Below are 22,249 nucleotides of genomic sequence, written 5' to 3'. Positions count from 1 at the left end.
CCGAAGTTGATATTTAAACAATGTCAACATTCAACTTCTTTGACGTAATATGCTCCCGCTGTATAGGAACCGCATGGCGTCAGAATTCTGTCATTGTTGATATAAGAATGACACACTTTAAACAAATCAACAGCAACGCATAACAGAAGCATACCGAAAGCGAACAAGTAAGAAGCCATGAACCTCCTTGGTGCATGAAGTGACAAATCAAAATAAATCTGACAGTGAATTAGAAAAAGGAAAAAGAGCATTCAGATCGGCAAACAAAGCAGCAAAACTTCTTCAAAAATCGTTAAACTTTGTAAAATCGCCGAAAACGTTATAGCAATTTCGTCTAATTTGGTCATTGAAAAATCCTAGCAACGCCCCCGTAACACTTACCTCCAGTTTGAACGCAGCGTCGTGCGGGTGCCGACCAGGTTCTTGTTTCACTGTGCAGCCTGCAGACTCAGATGTTGACCTCTTTTCAGGAGCATATCGCTTTTCTCTGCCGCTTTAAACCAAACGAAAATAACAGTGAATAAACAACACTAAGCTGAAGACACTTAGCTAAAGCGAAAGTTTGACAAAATCTTGCTGATTGAAAACAAAAATCTCGTAATACACGTGTGGATATGTGTGTGTGTGTGTGTGTGTGTGTGTGTGTGTGTGTGTGTGTGTGTGTGTGTGTGTGTGTGTGTGTGTGTGTGTGTGTGTGTGTGTGTGAGGGGGGGGGGCACGGAAGAGGAACTGTTTGATTTAACCTTTTAGTGTCTTTTTGTTCGAACAATGTCTCCCTCTACAAAAACAAAAATGTACAATATGGATGCTGTAAATCCCCATAAAAAATGAAAGCAATATGCCTCCTTAGTCATTCTTCTTCACTGCCATTTGGAATTTAAAAAGAAGAAATTGAACATTTTACGAACAAGCAATAACCTGCAAACAACAGCACATAATCATAACAATTTTCTGATTTATTTTACTCTCTCTTAACATGTAATACCTGTTTTATCTACGTTTAAGTACACATACCATTGCTCTGCCACCCTGTCGCAGTAGGGGAACCGGGGTGGACCAAGGTCGTTTTTCTTGTACTCTCGCTCCCAGATGACACCCCGAATTGCCGATGCTGTCCAGTGCCACACGGTCTTTTCGAAAGTGATGGCCCAAAATATAGTGACGAACACTTTCAGTTTCAGTTCTAGTGGAATGAGTTCCACCTGCAGACTCTTACTGTAACAGACAGAAGCTTTTTATATTGAGCACCTGAAGAGGGCTTGACATTTGGAGGGTTTTAAATTGATTGACACTTGAAAATCATTGATTGATTATTAAAATTCCATGGGCCTAACATTGATTGAGTATTAAAATTCCATGGGCCTACAATTGATTGATTATTGAAAGTCCAAGGGCCTAACATTGATTGATTATTAAAATTCCATGGGCCTAACATTGATTGATTATTGAAAGTCCATGGGCTTAACATTGATTGATTATTGAAAGTCCAAGGACCTAACATTGATTGATTATTGAAAGTCCAAGGGCCTAACATTGATTGATTATTGAAAGTCCAAGGGCCTAACATTGATGGATTATTGAAAGTCCAAGGGCCTAACATTGATTGATTATTGAAAGTCCAAGGGCCTAACATTGATGGATTATTGAAAGTCCAAGGGCCTAACATTGATGGATTATTGAAAGTCCAAGGACCTAACATTGATGGATTATTGAAAGTCCAAGGGCCTAACATTGATGGATTATTGAAAGTCCAAGGGCCTAACATTGATTGATTATTGAAAGCCCAAGGGCCTAACACTGATTGATTATTGAAAATCCAAGGGCCTAACATTGATGGATTATTGAAATTCCAAGGGCCTAACATTGATTGATTATTGAAAGCCCAAGGGCCTAACATTGATTGATTATTGAAAGTCCAAGGGCCTAACATTGATTGATTATTGAAAGCCCAAGGGCCTAACATTGATTGATTATTGAAAGTCCAAGGGCCTAACATTGATTGATTATTGAAACCTCAAGGGCCTAACATTGATTGATTATTGAAAGTCCAAAGGCCTAACATTGATTGATTATTTTGAAAGGCCAAAGGCCTAACATTTATAGATTGTTGAAAGTCCAAGGGCTTAAAATTGATATATTCTTGAAAGTCCAAGGGCCTTACATTGATTGATTATTGAAATTCCAAGGGCTTTACATTTATTAATTCTTAGAAAGGTTACAGCCCTATTCCGCCTCACATGAGATTTACAGAACGATGGAATCTTTTCACGAAAACAGCAATACCAACCTGATGAAATACATTCGCAATTGCATTCAACACCTTTAAATGGCACATGCAGGTCACTTGAGTGGCTACTTGTCTTAGCACACTTAAACCCCACACCAGTTCTCGTGGTTTATTCAACCTCCGGGCCATCGGGGCCCTCTGTGACCCACTTTATTCACACATAGCCTTGAGTCGTTAGAGGTTTCAAAGAGACTCCAGATCAGTAATAGCACGTTATTGTGTACTTATTCCCCCCTCTGCTTCTTTACCTCTGTAAACTTGTAGAGCTAGTTATTTTTCGATAATGACCCAGCAACCAAACAAATAACGAGCCAGCAACAGCCTGAATCCTCGATAGTGCAATGGGTTGAGAAGCTGTTCTGTTTCGGAACTACTTTTGCGACTGAAAAGTTCCGAACGCTCTATACGTACGAAGTATACATCTCTGGAGCAAACAATACAAACATACCGCATTTAAATGAACACATGAATCTCCAAACAAAAGGAAAGTCGCATGGTTTTTGGCAGCCGACTTCCCCGCTATCAATTACGTGAAAAGAGTTGCATCTTACACGCACCAGTCAACTCACCCACGCACCTCCCTTTACCTGCATCTGGGATCCCTTTTTTCAAACTTTCAAACTGTACTGATTTTGTCTTAATGAGAAAATAATTATTTGTGTTTAAACAAAGTTTGTCTCACATGCTGTCAGTTTATTTTTTTGATTTTAAAAATTAGGTCTAGCGCCATATTGAGGCTTCCGATTCATACCTATACGTCCACACAAAATAAATTCTTTACAAAATGCTCAATAAACGAATGCATATAAAGAGATATTGATATTTTTTTCGACGCAACATACGTGGTAATTACTGGTTGCTTGGTATAGTTGGTAGTGAGGACCAGAGGGAAGCCGGTCTTCATCAGGTAGCCAGTCAGCGTCACACCAGCTTTCGCAATGACAATGGACAATGACAAACTGGCGTCTATCTTGGCTGCTATCCATGGCTTTACTTCAGTCTGTGGAAAGAAGGAACGGCCTTTATCCATAGGATTAGGACTTCTGTGTGAAGGATCACCTCATGAGACAAAAGACATATTAATATAATGTATTGTCCATACAATTAAATGTTGAATGGAAAAGTGTGCTTTGTAAGCTCTTTAACAACCAAACTACATATATAAACACCCAAACACGCTCGTGGTACCAAGAGAATTGCATTTTTGCAAACGTGAACACAGCTAAATTATACTCTAATGTGTCCCTAAGGGGCTAGATTTTCGTGAAAAAACCTTCTGGGCTCTAATTAAGATCTTTAATCCCCGACTTCATAATTATCACCATCTATATATATTCTAAGGCATATTACAAAGGGAAAATGCAGAAAACCAGCCTGAAGGCTCAGGTAAAGTTTTCATGGAACTTCTTGTAACTGTAAAGCTAAATTTGTAGATAACATGTCTCGAGGAACTAAATATTGTATCTACTTACTGCCAGGAGCGAATCAAGCGCTTTCACTTTCACATCGAACGACAAACCAAGTGCACCAGCCGCGTTGAATTCTGAAATGCAAGTATACAATAATATGTCACGAACATTCTTATGTCTTCAATATGTAATATGTGCAAGAGTGATTCGAGAATTCCAAAAATATTTCAATGTTCATCAATGATATCTGTATCAAAAGCAGTTTTGTTACCCCCTTTTACAACACAAACTTGCGTCAAAAACCAAGGAAAATGCTTTCTTTAGCATGATAGGTACTTTTGTGCCTTCCTTTTACATCATTCCGAACAAGACTACACTAGAATCAATCCTTTGCCGACCAACAAGCTTTATGGAAACTGTACACATGAACACTAATTATCCTGTTAAGTTGTTGTTCTTTTTTTCTTAATTTCGCAAAACCGTTGAGTATATTCGTAGATTGGACCCTGTAGAATCTCAAAAGTTCATATTGCAAGAATCAGTAAATGTTCGCCTGACGACAGTATTTAGCAAGTTACTCGATAGTGTGCTGTGCATGTACGTTCGTTTTTCCAGGTCATTTCATATATACGGAGAATACGGAACCTTACAGAATAACTATAGATGAAAGACTAGGCTCAGACCTATATCCAGCAAACAAGGACCAATGGGGTAACTGAAGATGAAGTAGAAGAATTGAAGGTTGATTTCGCTGTCCTCTCCAGGAGCAGGAAAGTTGCCTGTGTCCACCTGGTCCAAAGGATTTTGAAACTCTGCCTTCATCGTGTACTTGGTGCCGTTCTTATTACTTGGTTTTAGCTGAGGACAGTCACAAAGATAGTGTTAGACACAGAAAATATTAATTATGCAATAACTCATAATGACTACCAATAATTATTTTCTTTGTTTTAGGATTTCTGATTTTAGAAGTAAGAACGTTAGCAGTTCATCGGTTTTGGAGTTCTTTGAAACACAGATAGGCAAACCCACAGATGGAGAGACATAGTCAAACACATGGATATAAACACAGACACATGCCCCCAGACACAAACAAAATCACGCACCAAGGCACGCACTCGAATCATATCAAAAAGATTAAACTGACTTCGTTTTCGTCTTCATTTCTAACCGTCAGGTTATTTGTGATTCAGTTAGCTTGGAGTACCTCATGTTCATTGAATGTCGTCTGTATCTGCTTCAAGAATGTTTCTTTCACATTACGGTTTCTTGGTCTTGTGAGTGCGTGTTAGCCTACAATTTCAATCATCTGCACATAGTTACATCCAGTAATCACAGAATCACTCTACACATAGCTACATCAAGCAATTTCAGAAAACATCTACATATGGCTACATCCAGTATTTGTAAAAAATATTAAAAATATATAAAAACCTGCACATAGTTACACTCAGTGGTTGCAGGAAACTACTACACATAGCTAGCTATCTCCAGTAATAGCAGAAAACATCTGCACATAGGAACATCCTCCAATACATGAAACAAAATGTGCACATAATATAACTACATCCAATAATCGCAGAGAACATGTCCACTTAACTACACCCGATAATGCCCGAAACCATGTACACATAGCCACATACGGTAATTGCATAAAACTTCTGCACATAGCTAGATACACGAATCACGAACAACATATACACAAAAGTACCCAGCAGCTAAAAGAGAACGGTGTCTTTACGTACTGAAGAGGAAATGCTGCTTTGAATTCCCCCTATTTGACCAACCAGCTCCGTCATGGGAAAGTTGAAATCCGAAAAAGTTTTCACCACTCCGTCAATGGGTCCACTGTCCAGTTTATTCAGCCCATCTCCGGCGTTATCTCAAAGAAATTAAAGAGAATCACATATAAGCAAGAACATAATCTCATTGTTACAAATGTCCAAGTCTAACAGCTCCCTGTGGTGCCTCATACATTTTTCTCATGCCTACACATGTCTCAACACGTATTTGTACTATGATAAGTTGTAATCAGTTACACTCTGCGATACACACTATCATTAGTTTGTTATTCAGAACTAGTAATGATTGAAAAATCCAGTACCAGTCCCTCAAAGTAGTTTTACTCCAATATGGGATCAAGTACACACTGTGAATACCGCTGCCATGATTTTGTTACCCAGAGCAGTTCATGAGTGAGAAAATAGAATGACCGCCCAAAATCCGCGGCAGCGCCATTGGATCGGCAATCGCGGGTATACTCTTCAACCTTGCAACTGTGTTCGCCTGTTATACCCTGAGGTTATTTCGTCACAAAGTAAAATCAAAACCATAATGTTAATGTACCCTTGGCCTATGACAGATAAACAGTGTGAAAAACAAGGGCAGTTAATCTATGAGACAAGCCACTAAATGAAGGAAGTAGAAATCCGGCAAATAAATTGCTGTCTTTTTCGTCTTACTTGTTGTAACCTCTACAAATGATGCAATGATACTTTATTACCTCCAGATGTGGTGTTTCAAATGGCAAACAATAACTATATACTATACTAATAACATTTAAAACATTTTCGTATACAATTGTATCACAGACGTGCACGAGAACGTTCACCAAAGCTCCTTCAAAAGAATTAAATCATAAAAAGCACTAAAAACCACAGAGTCTAAACTTTCCTTTCAATTTAAAATGTGTTAGTGTTTACTTGTGGAATTGGTTGTTTGGCCTCCTGAAGGGTCGAACTTGATGTTCCTCATCAGATTCAGTGTAGGCAAACATTTTGTCTTTGCACAAGCCTTCAGGCTGAGTGAAAAGCGAAGTTCTTTTCCCGTCCAGCTAGCGTCAGCTTCCAAGTTTGCCGTGAAGATCTTAAACGCTCTCAGCTGCACTGTTATCTTTTTTGAGAATGCTTTGGACAAAAACAATAAACAACAAGATATGAAAACGATAACATGATAATATGATTCAGTACATTACTTAATATAATCCAGACTGATATTTGTTTCAATACATCTTAAAGCTCTCCACTTTTTTTGTCAATACAATATACTAATAAGTATATGAAATAAAATTGTCAGCCGATATGAACATTCCCTATTTTCTTGATAGTTTCGTCTTACATGAACGGCTTAATATTATGTCAAGAGAAACTATTCTCACACAGTCGTCATGCCAGGTCACAGCACAACAGTGAAGAAAACGTTAGTACAAACAGTAGAAACAACCAAACGGTTTTAGCAAACGAAAAAGAAACAAATCTTTAAATCAACATTGCTGTTTTAAACTTGGACCAAGCCCTACAACAATATCCGTTCCTTTTTTTGGCCAGTGTAATTCGAATACACAAAGACATGCACGTTTCAATTAGTTTCTAGGTAGTTTGTCAGTTGCATTTTGTTACACCTTAATTTTAGACATACACACCGTTTCCGACGAGACTCTGCACCCTTCCACCCGCAGTGATCACCACTTTCTTCTGGTCTGGGTACACTTTCACACCAACTTCAGCACGAGCCTTGACGAGAGCGTTCTGAATACTGACGTCACAATCCACCCCAAGGCAGTCAGGGTGGGCCATGCAGGAGGAACCGGTAGCTCGAGCAAGGGCGTTCCCAAAAGAAGCGCACACTGAAAAAGAACATTTGTAAATTATGCTACAAAACCTTTACAGACGCGTATGCATGTGCAAACACAAGCTCCCGTTCTCTATATTACTTTAAATTCAAAACATATTTTACATTCCTGGTAAATACAGGCTTCTGTTTGGGGATGGATGTCCTCCCCTATGATGGTGTGTATCGCAGAGTGTAACTGATTACAACTTATCATAGTACAAATACGTGTTGATGCCCATTCCCCACTCTCTCTCTCTCTCTAGCTCTCTCTCTCTCTCTCTCTCTCTCTCTCTCTCTCTCTCTCTCTCTCTCTCTCTCTCTCTCTCTCTCTCTCTCTCTCTCTCTCTCTCTCTCTCTCTCTCTCTCTCTCTCTCTTGTCTTCTTTATCAACATTATAGTTAACACTTGTTTTCATTTATTTGTGATTTCGTGTGGATCTTGGTTTTCTTTCCTAAAAATGTGATACAATTCCAAAGTTTTGCTATTATTTATGGGCACCGCCACCCTCATCACCATCCTCCCCCCCTCCCTCCCCCCCCGCCCCCCCCCCCCCCCCCACCCCCAGCCCGACCTGCCCATTTCTCTTGTGAGCGTGAAACGTGTCAGCTTGTATTAGAATTCGCTGCTAGTGAATTAGTACTCAAATCCGGTGTAGCAGTATCTGACACAACCAAACACGCTACTTACTGGTGCACGCGCTTGACTTTAGACCAGCCATCATTCCAATCTTGCCGCCGATGAAAGAAGAAACAGACGAAGCCACTCCTCTCGCAAAATCAGCATTCCACGGCTCTACAGCGTGTTTGGACGCTTGGAGTTTGTTGATCCCAGAGTTCACAATCGCCCCAAGTCCTGAACCTATTAGATCTCCAGGCGAAGAGCCACAACCCTGGCCAAAGCTAGGAAAGCTGCTTCCATTTGCCCCTATACCCAGAACACCTGAAACTCCCTGCAGGACGTCTGCTACTCCGGGTGGTAAGGCGGCCATTACTCCTTTGTTTGCCAAAATTCTTCCTATTCCGCCAATGGCCATTGACTTGATTTTGTTGAAGGTGGGATTCTGTGTCAGATTCTTGGCTATGCCAATCAAACCCTGGACTCTACTTAGACCTCTATTCAGGAAACTTCCATTGGCCCCAGCTCCTGCCCCTGCTATTTTACTTGCCATGTTCTTGAGACCTTTGAGGTTGAACTTCTTTGTAGAGATGTTGTCGAAAAACCCTTTCATCTGCCTGCAGAATAGTTTCATTGACACTCAATACAAAATGCTGATAGTACCCTACTTAATCCTATGCCATACCCACAAAATGTCAAAAAGACTTCAGGCAAACTTATGATTTATTGAGTTTTTGCCTTGTTCTCTTTGTTATTATCAAACGAAACGTTGTAACATTAATTCCTCCACATACTTCTTTCTCGGTTTGTACGAGAAGTGAAGCGTTGTATTATACATCGATTTACCAGTATTACGTCTAATGTTTGGTGTAATGCAGCAGCATAACACGAATACGTCAAATACGCATATGAACAATGCAGTGAGCATAAGGGTGAGCAAAACGTATCCTTAAAAACTTTGCTGAAGCTTTCACTGTTAAGACTGCATGGTGTCTACCGATGAGATGAGAAAGTAAATAAACATTGGTCACTCGCCCAATTGACATGTCCCAAGGAAAGAATGTAGACAGCATAATAAATTAAAAACGCACTACCTATATAAAACTAAATTAAAAAGTTCACTTAAAAATCTCTTGTCACTTGTAATTACTATTCTATTTACTTAATGTCAAAATGGGTAGGGGGTAGGTGTAGTAGAAGCACCACAACTCATTATTTAGTACGTTAAGGGGTGTTAATATTTTTGTTGTGGTTATGGGGATACCTGACCTTACATGTAACAAAGTTGTTAAAATTCTTATCACTGTACACATGTAATGTCATGTTTACGCTTGAAACCTAGTTTATAAAATAAGTACAAAGTCCTTATCTGAGAAATAAGTCCGTTAAGTCCTATTTTGCAATGTTTCTGGCCTTACCATTCCCTAAACTTACAAACTATTTTTAAGAAAAGTCTTATCAGTTTAACACGGGGTAGACTCCTGCTTTAAGTGAAAAGTTAATTTGTAATTGTTTCTAACACTAAACACAACTCAAAAACGCATTAATGCTATTTTTCAGCACAGACATATTGCCAAACGGCATGAAATTGATGGAGGGACTTCCCTGGCTGCTTGCTAAGGTCAAATTAATCTACTTCCTCTTCTCCATCAGCGTTCATGGACTGAAACTCCAATGCACACATGTTGTGTGTGTTATTGTTTATTTGTTTTTTGCACAATTGTTTTTTTACCTCAATACATAGGCAGCCTTACGCCGATTTTGGGGGATGTATGCTTGGTACCTTCGTGTTTCAATAACCCACCGAACTCGATCTGACATGGATTACAGGATCTTTACCATGCGCACCTGGTCTTGTGATTTCGTCTACACACGAAGGGGGAAAAGACACTTGCAGGTCTGCACATATGTTGACCTGGGAGATCATAACAATCTCCACCCTTAACCCAACGAACACTCAACCTTCCGCATTGGAGGCCGACGTCCTATCCACAAGGCCATGGCGCCCGTTGTCATGTGAATCAAGATTCAAGTTCTGCACTTGAACATTCATATTCGACGATTGCAAGTACAAGATCTATATCACATGTTTCTATACATAATATTCTTTTGAACTTACAAAAACGACAGTAAGTAAAACAATGACATGACTTACCCTTTGCCTTCCTTGAAGAGGTTTTTGAGATTCGTTGGATCAGGGTCGATGTTGGTCACAATTTCGTTAGCAAAGCCCTTCATCACTCCCAGGAATCCTGTATCCGGCATTTTCTTGATCTGGTTGAGAATCAGCTGTTTGCCAGCATCCAGCGCAAAACGCTTCAGCTCTTCTAGGAGAGGGGCGAATCCTTTGGAGAGTTTGTTGAAGTCCACAATTTGGCCGATGTGCTTAAAGTTGTATTCCCGACATTCTTGAGTCCACTTTGGAATGGGCTGCATACGGTCAATGAAGGGAGATGGGTCCACGTAGTAGCAGAGATCTTGCGCTGAGTCTGGGGCAAAGCGTTTCATAGCGAGGTTGAAGTGACCATCCAAGCAACCGTTTTCTCCCGCAACTTCTCCAAGTACCTGCAAAGACGGGCGTTTAGCTCAGTTTCTAATGCTTCTGACCAATACGGAGTTTGTTGCTAGCCCGTTCGTTTTATTCCCCAGTTCCCAAAGCTAACGATTTCTTTTAGTTTCTTCTTCTGCTTATTGGCCCTATATTTGTGTCCTGACAACCTCGTGCATTGACCAAACCTTGTAGTTTTGAAGGGGACACCCCGAAGCGTCCCGGTACCAAAGCGTCCCGGTACCGAAGCGTCCCGGTACCAAAGCGTCCCGGTACCGAAGCGTCCCACTATAACGCGTCACAGGACTCAGACTTTTTTTTTCTAAACCTTGACCAAGGGCGGATCAATTCACTTTGGAGGGGGAGGTTACAAAATGACGGCGAAGATACAAGTTGACGGCGCCGAAGGCGCCTAAGTCTCTAAGGGGGTCCGGGGGCATGCCCCCCCGGAAATTTGTTTTATCCAAAGAAGCAAAATAGAGCTATCTGGTGCATCCTGAGCCAATAAATTACCTCTTTTTTGGGTGGGTGGGGGGGTTACGTAACCCGTGTAACCCCCCCCCCCCCAGATCCGCCCTTGTTGACCTTGGTTTAAACAAGTTTATTCAATAAATTCCATTGGTACTATTACCGCATACATGAAGTAAGGAACATGGAGCACAACAAGCTAGGCTTATACCTAGGCTAGCCTTGTTGACCTTGATTTGACCTTGACTTGACTAACCATATTTTTTTTAAAAATTTAATCTTGACCTTGATTTGACCTTGACTTCACTGATTTTTTTAATTTTGCACAGACCTTGATTTGCTTTCGGTAAAAAAAAATCACTTTTTGTCCAACTTTTCCCCAACTTTACTTTAGATCTGTACTCACAACACACCAATTTGGAAATACTGTACCCGTGTGGACAAGTTCGGGGGAAAAGTCCGTAGGCTTCCGTTCACAAGAGGGATATGTCTGTTATCACACACGCTTTCTGGCTTCACTAAGCGTGAGCGTCGGAAAAAGTCTTTTCTTTTTTTTTTTTTTTTTTTTTATTCTCTTTTTGTACATTTTTTTTTTACATGTATATGCTGTACATTACAGGACATCACCTAACCGAAAGGACAGAAACATATAACAGAAAAACACACTTGGACAATTACAACATACATGGGGTGGGAGGATGGAATGGGGAGGGGGGGATGTTCAGTGGTTTGGTGGTCGCATTATCAAAAGGTTTTAGGAACGAAAAAACCTAAGGGTTACATCAAAACGTGTATATACAGGCGCCAATCCTTGTAGAATTTATCTACTGTATTATTCACAACTGCGTTATACTTTTCACAAATAAATCTTTGCTTAAAGTTTCTACTAAATGTCTGAAAATGAGGGGTCTTTTTGTTCATTTTGGAAATATATACATGGTGTTTGGCACAGATTAATAACACATCAAAAGCTTTATCGGTGACTACATTGTTCGCCACTCCAAGAAGAACCAGTTCTTTAGACAGTTTTAAATTGTTGCAATGGGTGCAGTTCGCCTTTAGCCAATTTACAAATTCTATCCAAAAAGTCTGCACTTTATCACACTCCCAAAACATATGTAAAAGGGTTTCTTCATTTCTACCACAAAATGTACACAATGACGTATCCACAATTTTTCGCAAAAATAGAAACCTTTCTGTGGGCAAAATTCTGTACAATAATCGGTACTGGAACCATCTCAGACAAGTGTCTTTTGTTGTTTTAAAAACATGTTGAAAAATAGCCTTCTTATCTAACAAACAGTCTAAAGATTCAGACCATTTTTCGATACATTTTGGGACCGTAGTATGTTCAATCAGTTTTTTGTAAATAAGTTGTGTCTTACCTTTACAAATACATTTCCACACAATGGGCTCTGTCATAATAAAATGTTTATCAAATTCTAAGCCGATTTTTCTCTGATATTTCTTAACAGCCTGGATTACACCTTGATACAATACAAAATCGCCTCGCACATTTGGATATTTGATTTTAAACGCATTATAGGATAAGTATCCATTTTGTCCCAAAATATGACCAATCTGAGCTATTCCATTGTCGATCCAATTTTGAATGTACACTGTCTTTTTATCTCTCCGAATATTAACATTATAATGTAAACATTCTGATACAAAATCGTTAAAGGTTATAGGGTCACATTTTCCATGTAGTTTCTTATAATGTTTAAAAACATTGGTCCAAAACGGGTTTTCCATTCTCTGCATCAAAACATTTGCAAATTCCTCTCCTCTCATATTAATTGTTGTAACCGATGGACATGCTTTAAACAATAATCTTGATATTAATCCAGTAAGGCCATCAACTCTTTTTAACCAAACGATTTTTAGAGATGACAGAAAACTTTTCACGTCAACCATCTTTAATCCTCCATCTTCATAGGGTTGGGTGACCGTACTTCTTTTAATTTTATCTCTTTTTCCATCCCAAAGAAATTTGAAAAAAATATTATTTAACTCCATCATAAACTGTTCGTCTGGATCAGGTAAATTAGTAAACAAATGTGTCAATTTGGAAATAGCCAAGGTTTTTAGGACTGTTATTTTACCAAAAGGTGTCAGGTTCCTTCTGGTCCATGAATTCAGAAGTTTTTGAATTTCCTTTAACTTATTTCTATAGTTAAGAAAAACAACCTCGGATATATTCACCGAAAAAATAACGCCAAGTGCTTTAAAATTATCCGGGTTCCAGGTAAAATTCATATCAGGCAAAAATCTTCTTTTGCTAAACTTTAAAGGTCCTAACCAAACTACAATTGTTTTATCATAGTTCATTCTCAGACCTGACAGTGATGCAAAATGTTGTAACACTTTTATACTTTCGCAAAAAGATTGCTCTGTACCATCAAGAAACAGACTGGTATCATCAGTCTTTTCAGTTCTGCCTCCGACTTTTAAATTGTATCATTTGGGTTCATTTGGGTTTGTTTGGGTTCATTTGGGTAATAAAGAACGCTCGCGCTGGACCCGAGTACTCTTCAGACTGGCTCGCTCCCCCAGTATGAAAGTTTTTGTCTTGTGCACGTTTAAGACCAAGTGATTGCTCTGTGTGAATTACAGGCATTCCCTTTGCTATATAATACATTGGCATGCGAGCCGAGGATGTGCGTGGTGACTGGTACCGGGACGCTTCGGCACCGGGACGCTTCGGTACCGGGACGCTTCGTGCCCTACTGCGCGGGAGCGTCCCGAAGCGTCCCGGTACCAAAGCGTCCCGATACCCCTGTGACGCGTTATAGAGGGACGCTTCGGTACCGGGACGCTTCGGCACCGGGACGCTTCGGTACCGGGACGCTTCGGTACCGGGACGCTTCGGCACCGGGACGCTTCGGTACCGGGACGCTTCGTGATGTACCCGTTTTGAAGATGAAAACAATCAAATCAAATCAGATGAAATGTTTCAAACAAATCCAAATCAAATAGGCATGCATCAAGAATCACAGTCGCATGGACAATGTTCGGAAATAACTCTGTCGAGTTTGTGTCTTTTCGTTTTCATGTTCATATTATGTTTGTTTTATTTTCATGTTATTTTCGATTTGATCCCGGTTATCATTGCTTTATTTTCCTATTGCCGGGACATTTGGGCTACTTTCTTCTAGTGAAAAGTTAGTAGCGACAAGAGTCACGCGGCCCAGGTGTGTGGAACATATTAAAGAGTTCGGACACCGATTGACCCAAAAAATAGAGTTCGCTAATATTTTGTCTGTGATAATTTTAGAATATGTTGATACAAGTGTGGAAAAAATGAGAGAAGTCAATCGGACAGACTTTATGATACCGAAGTTTGAATATGATGGCATCCCAAGAAACAGATAAACGAGGGTTGGGTCATTCAATGGGGTATCTGCCCAATCAATTACAACCACAGGACATATTTTGGACGTGGTATAAATCCCTGGTTTAAGTTTGTTGTGATGATGTGTTTCTATTTGAATTATTGTAACGTGTCTTTCTGATATGGCTGATAAAAACCCGTTTTTATTACGTTTTTATAGTTTAAAATTAGATCAGTTTCTCGAATTGCATCAACATATATCCTGGAACATGCGCTCGATTTTAACCAACAAATGACACAATGCCGCGCAGGGTCCACACAATCACATAATTTATAACAAAAATAAAACAATTGACCGTGTCATTTTTGCACCGACCTGCAAAACGTACCATTACCCATCCTGAACTCAGGTCAAAAATGAGTTACTTCCCTTCGGGTCTCATTCTATCCCTTGGTTTTCCTTCTCTGGAGAGGAAATCGATTTTTTACATATTTAGATCTTTTCGTAATGTGTTATGGATATAAGCAGATTCGCGATCGTCGATAATGATTTTTCATGGCGTTGTGTAATTTTTAAATTACAAAGGAATCGATATGTAAGACAGTTTCAAGCGAGCTATCTTTCGCGGATGTATATACTGTGCAAACAACTCTAAAGTGTCACGTGATAATCAACTTTGGCTTCGGTCCGCGCCGGTGCAGACGATTTTTTCTGTAACCAGTTGAGAGTGATGCAACCATATATCACGGTCTCCTTCCGACAGCAGTCTCAAAATGTCGACTTGTTTTGACCCTAGAACGATGTCTTTATCATAACTGTGAAGAGCAGAACGGAGATCACTGTCGAAGTCGGCCAATCTGCAATCATTTTCGTCTCGCGAACACTGATCTCAAATTTAGATCAGTGCTCGCGAAAAACATATGGGAGATAAATCTGTATTCTTGTTTTGATAGATTCGCGCAATAATTTAGCATGCTGTCAGAGAGAAACTGGCGATAGCCGTGGAGCGATGATTATCAGAATGACCATTACCCCCATTGGGAAAAATGGAATCAGAAGAAGTAAAAGTGAACGTACCCTGAACAATATGCAGGCTGAGTGATATATAAGCGCTGTTTCAAAGTATTTACACTCTGCCATGTCCGAAAATAGATATAGGTGTACCTTCAGAAAGTTAAACGTTATTATATTCTCGTCATATCATTTGCATTAGGACGTAAACTTGCGTGCGTCAGTATGTGTATTTGTGTATGTGTGGCTCTCCCTCTGTCTCACGCTCATTCAGATGTTTTTCCTTCTGTTGATAAACCCTTTATCTGTTGTTATCATTACGTAAATCAATGTTTTTATTTATGTATAACAGTCATTTCAGGCGAATGTAGGTAAACTGGTGATTTTGTTTATGTAAAAGTGAACGTCACGGCTTGCGTGACTTGGGATAGCGAGAGAATGGTTTTTTTGGACTTGCAGGTATTGACGTTCACTTTGATATTGAAAAAATGTGTGAGAGAAAAAGGGACAGGGAGACACATCCACAAAAACACATACACTCGCGCGCACGGTTACGTTCGAATGCAAATAGTTGTACTAGAGTATCATAATGTTAAACTATCTGAAGGTATACTTACATCTTTTTTCGGACGTAGCAGATTGTGAACACTTTGAAACAGCGCTTACATATCACTTAACATGCATAATTTGCATTCAGAGTACGATCACTTTTACCACTTCAGAAGCCTTTTTTTCAAAATGGGCGTAATGTAACGTTTTGCAGGTCGGTGCAAAACTGACAGTCAAATTAACTGTTTTTCATATGTGATTGTGTGGACCCTGTTTGGTATTAAGTCATTGTTTGGTTAAAATCGAGGAGATGCTCCAGGAAATATACGTTGATGCAAATCGAGAAACAGATTTCATTTTAGCTTACAAAAACGTCATGAAATACATTTCCAGCCATATCGGAGAAACACGTTACAATAATTCAGACAGAAACCCATCATCACAAGAAATGTAAACCAGGGATTTATAACACTTCCAAAATAGGCCCTGTGATTGTAACTGACAGGTTAGATACCACATTGAATGACCGAACCCTCGTTTATTTAATTCTTGGCATGTCATATATATTCACAATTCTGTATTATAAAGTCTGTCCGATTGATTTCTCTCATTTTTTCGCACTTGTTTCAACACATTCTGAAATTATCCCAGACAAAATATAAGCAATCTGTTAGCGAAGTCGTTTTTCGGGGTCAATCGCTGTCGGATGTTTTTAATCGGATATCTTATTTTGACCATGTCTGTTCAACATACTTTTTTTTTAATCCCAAACATGCAAATCAGTGCTCATTGTTCAACTCAAAGCTATCGGCATGTTAACATTCCGCTCCAATTTCATGAAAAGATCATTCTTACATATTAACGCGGACATTTCTGTCTTAATCTCTCTTTACAATAAATTGTTCTTTCACAGACCTGTCCAGCTTCGACGTATGTTCCGTCTGTGACGATCATGACTTCCAGTTTAATGTTGGAGATGATTATCTCATAGTCTCCAAAGTCGGCTGAGTCTGGCTTGATGCTAATTGATCTGTTACCTGCTGAAGTCATTAGGCCGTCCACGGGACTGTGAATCTGCAATCATTATTGTCTTTGCATTTTCATTCCATCACGGCTCCCCACATTGTGCGTCATATACGCACCAGACGCCGAAAAACGTTCTAGAAATGTAATAGGGGTCCCGGGACGTACTAAACATAAAACGAGCGGGTCCCGGGACGCACTAAATCACGTTCTCGTGCGTACCGTCGATAACATTATTTTCGACTATAGTGCAAACACCAATGTCATGCTTGCATACATGTGTGTCTGTGTGCGTGTGCGTGTTGTTGTTGTTGAAATGTATGGAATATTCGTATGATCAAAAAAGATTCATAATATTGCACTACTCGCGATCACAAAGTGTTAGCAGTTCACCGGTTGTTGAGACACTAAGAATTCCAAAAAATTCAAAGTGGGGGTCACCGGGACCCTCTAGGTGAGGCGTCCGTGGGGCGCCCTGCCTATTCTTATTGTTATCTGTCAACATATTTGAACATTAGTAGTGCGCTCAAAGGTTTCTTTATCAAATGATTATAGAACAAAAACACATTCTTAAATTAATATTGTTTAACATATATTTCTTTTGATTTTTCTCAATGATTTGTATTTCTAAACAACTGTTCTGCGGCGGTATCAGTCACGCTGGCCTATTTAGTTGTGTTAAAGTGAATATTCAATTTAAGAGAAAAGTATTGTTATTTTCCGCAAATATTTACATTTTTCTGAATAATTATTGTTTTGACTGAAGAGAATCTCGTTTTAAGTAAGCTTAGGGACATTTGGGAAAAACTGAAAAGAGACAAATTCAGGTACCTACCTTCCATCCTTTGTCCAGCTTAAGATCAATGCCCGGATGACCATAACGATTGCAGTCGGTGGGGTAGTAGCCACAGCCACACTTGTCTTCACAGTCTCGCTTCTGGTCAGGGAATGTGGGGTGAAATTTTTGACCGAACAGCGCACTGATGCGTGACTTCACCATGTCAATCCTTCAACACAGAAAAAAAAAAAAAAAAAAAAGTTTACAGAACGTTTCCTGAAAAGCAAAACTAAAGTTCTAAAGTTTGTCGAATTCTTTGGCCTTTTCATTATAGTGGATGGGCATACATCTGATTAGAAGACCAAAAAAAGCAAAGAAACTTTGCCCAGTTATGTGTTGCTCAGAGTTATAAATAGAAGCACATTTGTGATCAGACTACGTGCATCATATTTTTCTTGAATGCAATGCTATATTTGATTGGTATCAACTCACAAATGTGTTGGCGATATAAAAGTCATAATTCATAGCGTAATTCAGTAATATGTTATTACTCGAGGAATTCAGCCTGCTAAGTAAAACTAATACTGGATTATGTTTCCGGAATAATTAAGGCTTATTTAATTCATGTAATTCCAGATCAATTGAACTCCAACGTGTATACAACACAATCCTAATAACAACGCGACCAATAAAAGGGGAATAACTGAGAAAAAAAGTAAAAGCATACAACAAAAACGATTTGCATGTTGTCTATGTGTCGCGTAAACATGGTGGGTGAAAGAGTAAGGGAGAGAGAAACTCATTAAAAATGAAACGGAACTTTATCACAAAACGATAAAGGTTTCTGTCAAAATCGAATGTTCTGGCCTGTCCTTTCTAAATTTGACAAACGCATACAGAATTACAGGCCACATTTAACATGGTCCTCGGTACTCTGACAGGGTGACGCAGTAGTCCCCCTTTTTCACAGGCATTTACTCTGCATTGATGGAGTTGTCTCCCTGCCAAAGTCTGAGCTACTTATAATAGCTCAACGTGTTTGGTACCTTAAAAGACAGCACACAAGTGAGATATGGAGTAGCTGTTTCTGATATGATATGGCTGCTGCTGTCACCTCGTTTGCTCTTGGTAACCTTTGCGTACCCAATGGCAATTGTGTAGGGCAATTAATTAAGTTAGCTCTAAAATATCAACTCTGTTTGACTGGCGTTGCCTCCTAAGGTGATTGTGCTTCAGGCACTCGATTACAGGAGAGAGAGTGACAGACAGACAGACAGACAGACAGACAGACAGACAGACAGACAGACAGACAGACAGACAGACAGACAGACAGAGAGAGAGAGAGAGAGATCTGCATGATGGATACTCACGCTTCTTTAAATGATTCATAGTTCGTTTTGAGAAGTTCTGTGTAAAGAGCGTGCTGGTCCAGACCCGTTTGAAGGTCCTTGGCTGCAGCAGTGACGTTCAAAAGGTGTTTGGTCATGGCTTCTGCCCTTGTATACAGGTCTTGCAAAGCATCCTCTGCTTCGTCACTCTAAAAAACGAAGTTGCTCTCAAGATTTGCACGTGTCATTTATACAGTGAAAAGCAAAATATGTATGTGTGTCTTTTTCCCGACCCTCAATATATTTTTCGGCTACACGTTCAAATAACCAGACATGGACGCAAAGTTTTGTTTACGTACGTATTATGCTTCTTATAATTTTCAAAGCCAGTTTATTCAGTTACGAATAATCGCCAAGGGAATTGCATTTACGATAGCCTCAAGATGATACAAAGAAACTCACTGCAGTTTCGACGACCACATGATACAAAATACAATGATCTAAACACAAGAACAAAAACACTACATGAAACATTTCATAGAATGAACAAGAACAGAACACATTAACAAATTGAAACAGTATCAGAAGATCAATTTCACACACAAAAATATACTGACCATAGAGTCATCTGTGTCATCGAAGGGGTCAGCTTGTCGTTTTCGTCTGGCGTGTTCGTTCTTCAGTCTCTGTACAAGGCGGTTTGTGGACTCTACAACCGTTTCCAGTTCTTGCCCCGTGTTCAGGAAGTTACTCTTGCTTCCTGTTGATAGTAGTAATATTATGTATTCTCTCAAGGCACTTAGTGTTAGATCGCTTAATATTGTTGCTACCTAATATAGTCTCATGATCTTTTAGAGATGTTGGCGTTTTAGAAATATGGAATCTCTTCGACATTGTTGACATTGAATAATGTGTATGTAACAGGAACATGTAGTAATTTTGTTCTAATTTTGAATTAAAATAAATATGGATGTTACTGTGATAAGCAATGGAATTACTATGAAGGAAACATGGAATTATGATGTTAAAGGTATATGGAATAACTTTGATGGTTTTGAAGATAGGGTTAAATTAGAAAAATGCCAAACTATTTCCATTTTATCTCCCACATTATCCACGTATCACTGTCTCTTAAACGCACATTCAATATTTCTGTAAGAATAAATAAAGCTGACCTTTTTGTACAATATCATATTGTATTCATATGCTTGCAGGAACCAAATTCAGGTAATAAACCTTGACACACAACAAAAGCTCTGAATCAGAGGGTCCATCTACTACCTGAGAGAAACGAGGTTGCTTGTTTGATGACATTGTTTGCTTCGAACATCCTTCGCATTGCCAGCTTGTACCTGTTAGAAAAATACACTTTCTTCATGGGCAAATCGTGAGACTGATGAATAGTATAATATGATATACCAAAACAGAACCGTAAACCAAAAGCTATGCTAGTCTTAAACACAGAGTCTAGAGTCTCACGTCAAATTAATGCCCAGAAAAATACACAGGTTGATTCACTGGAATTATGATAGATAGTTGCTTTTCAAAATAGACTGTCAACTGGAACTTGCAGACACAAAGTGAGAAAATAAAACTTCCAAATTCTTATGCATGACTAAAACAAATGTTGAACACCTGACATGCAACATAGGCTAACAGCGGTTGAGTATAAAAAACATGGACAAGCCATACTTATACTTAGGTGGCTTATAAACTTGACCATTGCTCACCTTAAGAAGAAAATGGCTTTAAAAATAAATTTGTAATCTCCGCCAAGGAATGACTCAGTATACTTCGACGTGTTGAAGTGACTTAGTTATTATAATTTTTGTTTGGCGTTTATTCCCCATGAAAAATCATAGATTAATGCGTACCCTAAAGACGCTTTTTTTGCAATTGTCGTGACTTGTCTCGGTGCCTGCGATATCTGGGGCAAATTTTCCAGCACCAAATTCAGATTCGAGCGAATTTCCTTTTCTACCAAAGGCAATGCTATGACGGCTGCGTCCTTCACATTCTGAAAACAAAAGGTCATTCAAAAATGATAACGAGGTCATACATTTTAATATTGCAGTGTGTTTTATGTACACAGCTGCCAACTGCTACGCAGCATGCTACGTTTTAAGAGCGTTATTGCTACGCCAAGGTTAAGGTTACTACGCTTAAAGAAATAATCTCAAACATGGGTCATAAAACATTGTCTACACTGAAAAGTGGCTCTGCAGATACTCTCAAATAGGCATTTTATGTACCTGCATTCCATTGATGTCTTTTATTGTGCAAGGTGGGATACATGCCAATACATTTTAATAAATGTCACACTTAAACGACATTTGCTACGCTGAATATTCTAAAATAATTGCCACACTTCTTGGACAGGCTGAGTTTTTCCACACCTAGCGTGAGTGATTCTCAGTGGGGCGACCATCCCCAACCAAGTGCGTCCCCAGGTGGCAGATAGGGGAATAGCTCACATATATGGGGGTTAGCTGCGAAATAAGCTAGGCTTGCCTGGACGAATAAGCAGTCGCAGACCAACTGGCGGTGATCCGGCCAGAAGAGGGGCGGGGCAACAGGTGGCACTGTTTTCCTCCATGGAATACCCTATGTATCCTTTGGCAGGTTCATCACGCGGGTAAGAGGCGCGGCAAAACCTCTAGCTACGGGGTGGGATCCTCGGAGAAACAATCCCCCCTGTGCTCCCAGGGTAGGACATATGGGCCAGGAGCTAAGGGTGGGGCAACCCCTACAGAAAACCTAGAGGGCTGAAGACGGAGGTATGGAGCCTGCATGGCGCTTCTCATGACACTTGGAGACAGATTGCCACACTTGAGGCTTCACATGGGTTGGCAGGTCTGTGTGTATTGGCTATCGGATGAAATATTTTATATTGGGTGCAATTTCCTTGCCTTTTGTGTAATAGTGGTTTATAAAACGCTGCTGCAATCTTTGTATTGTCAATCAAGGATTATCACATGATTGTAAGATTCATGCTGTTAATTGAAACGTCAATGCAGGTATTTAAACATGCAGGGTCTATCAAAACTGACAATTGTAAAATAATCAATAGTCTAAAAGTGTGTAATTTACATTTCAGAAGGGATTTTCCAATATAATCTACCCGCAATAATGGCAGCATTTCGGTTGCCTTGAAACCCTTGCAGCTTGATTTCAATCTTAGTTAATGTAGCAATAAAGTCAACTCAATTATTTCATCAGGTGGAAATACTTCAATCATCCTGCGAGTAAAGATATAAATTAATTGACATAACAAAAGTTTCCCCAAAAA

The 22,249-nt window shown here is 39.5% G+C and overlaps 1 protein-coding gene across 1 annotated transcript in view; it reads right to left on the bottom strand.

Annotated features, from left to right (window-relative positions):
* The window catches only part of LOC138965519 (uncharacterized), a 61,413-nt gene that overhangs the window by 29,230 nt on the left and 9,934 nt on the right, over positions 1 to 22,249 (bottom strand). Inside the window, exons 14-29 of the mRNA XM_070337702.1 lie at positions 20,835 to 20,977; positions 20,242 to 20,312; positions 19,578 to 19,720; positions 19,003 to 19,169; positions 17,690 to 17,861; positions 16,747 to 16,905; positions 10,076 to 10,485; positions 7,993 to 8,537; positions 7,115 to 7,318; positions 6,396 to 6,599; positions 5,439 to 5,575; positions 4,380 to 4,554; positions 3,760 to 3,830; positions 3,130 to 3,287; positions 1,015 to 1,215; positions 382 to 493 (exon numbers count right to left, since the gene is read on the bottom strand). Coding sequence (XP_070193803.1) covers positions 382 to 493; positions 1,015 to 1,215; positions 3,130 to 3,287; positions 3,760 to 3,830; positions 4,380 to 4,554; positions 5,439 to 5,575; positions 6,396 to 6,599; positions 7,115 to 7,318; positions 7,993 to 8,537; positions 10,076 to 10,485; positions 16,747 to 16,905; positions 17,690 to 17,861; positions 19,003 to 19,169; positions 19,578 to 19,720; positions 20,242 to 20,312; positions 20,835 to 20,977 — 3,072 coding nt within the window. The remainder of the gene's footprint in view (positions 1 to 381; positions 494 to 1,014; positions 1,216 to 3,129; positions 3,288 to 3,759; positions 3,831 to 4,379; positions 4,555 to 5,438; positions 5,576 to 6,395; positions 6,600 to 7,114; positions 7,319 to 7,992; positions 8,538 to 10,075; positions 10,486 to 16,746; positions 16,906 to 17,689; positions 17,862 to 19,002; positions 19,170 to 19,577; positions 19,721 to 20,241; positions 20,313 to 20,834; positions 20,978 to 22,249) is intronic.

The sequence above is a fragment of the Littorina saxatilis genome, linkage group LG4, assembly GCF_037325665.1.
Source record: "Littorina saxatilis isolate snail1 linkage group LG4, US_GU_Lsax_2.0, whole genome shotgun sequence".
Lineage (NCBI taxonomy): Eukaryota > Metazoa > Mollusca > Gastropoda > Littorinimorpha > Littorinidae > Littorina > Littorina saxatilis.
The sequence above is the reverse complement of the archived record's forward strand: the minus strand, read 5'-3'. Positions and strand labels throughout refer to the sequence as shown.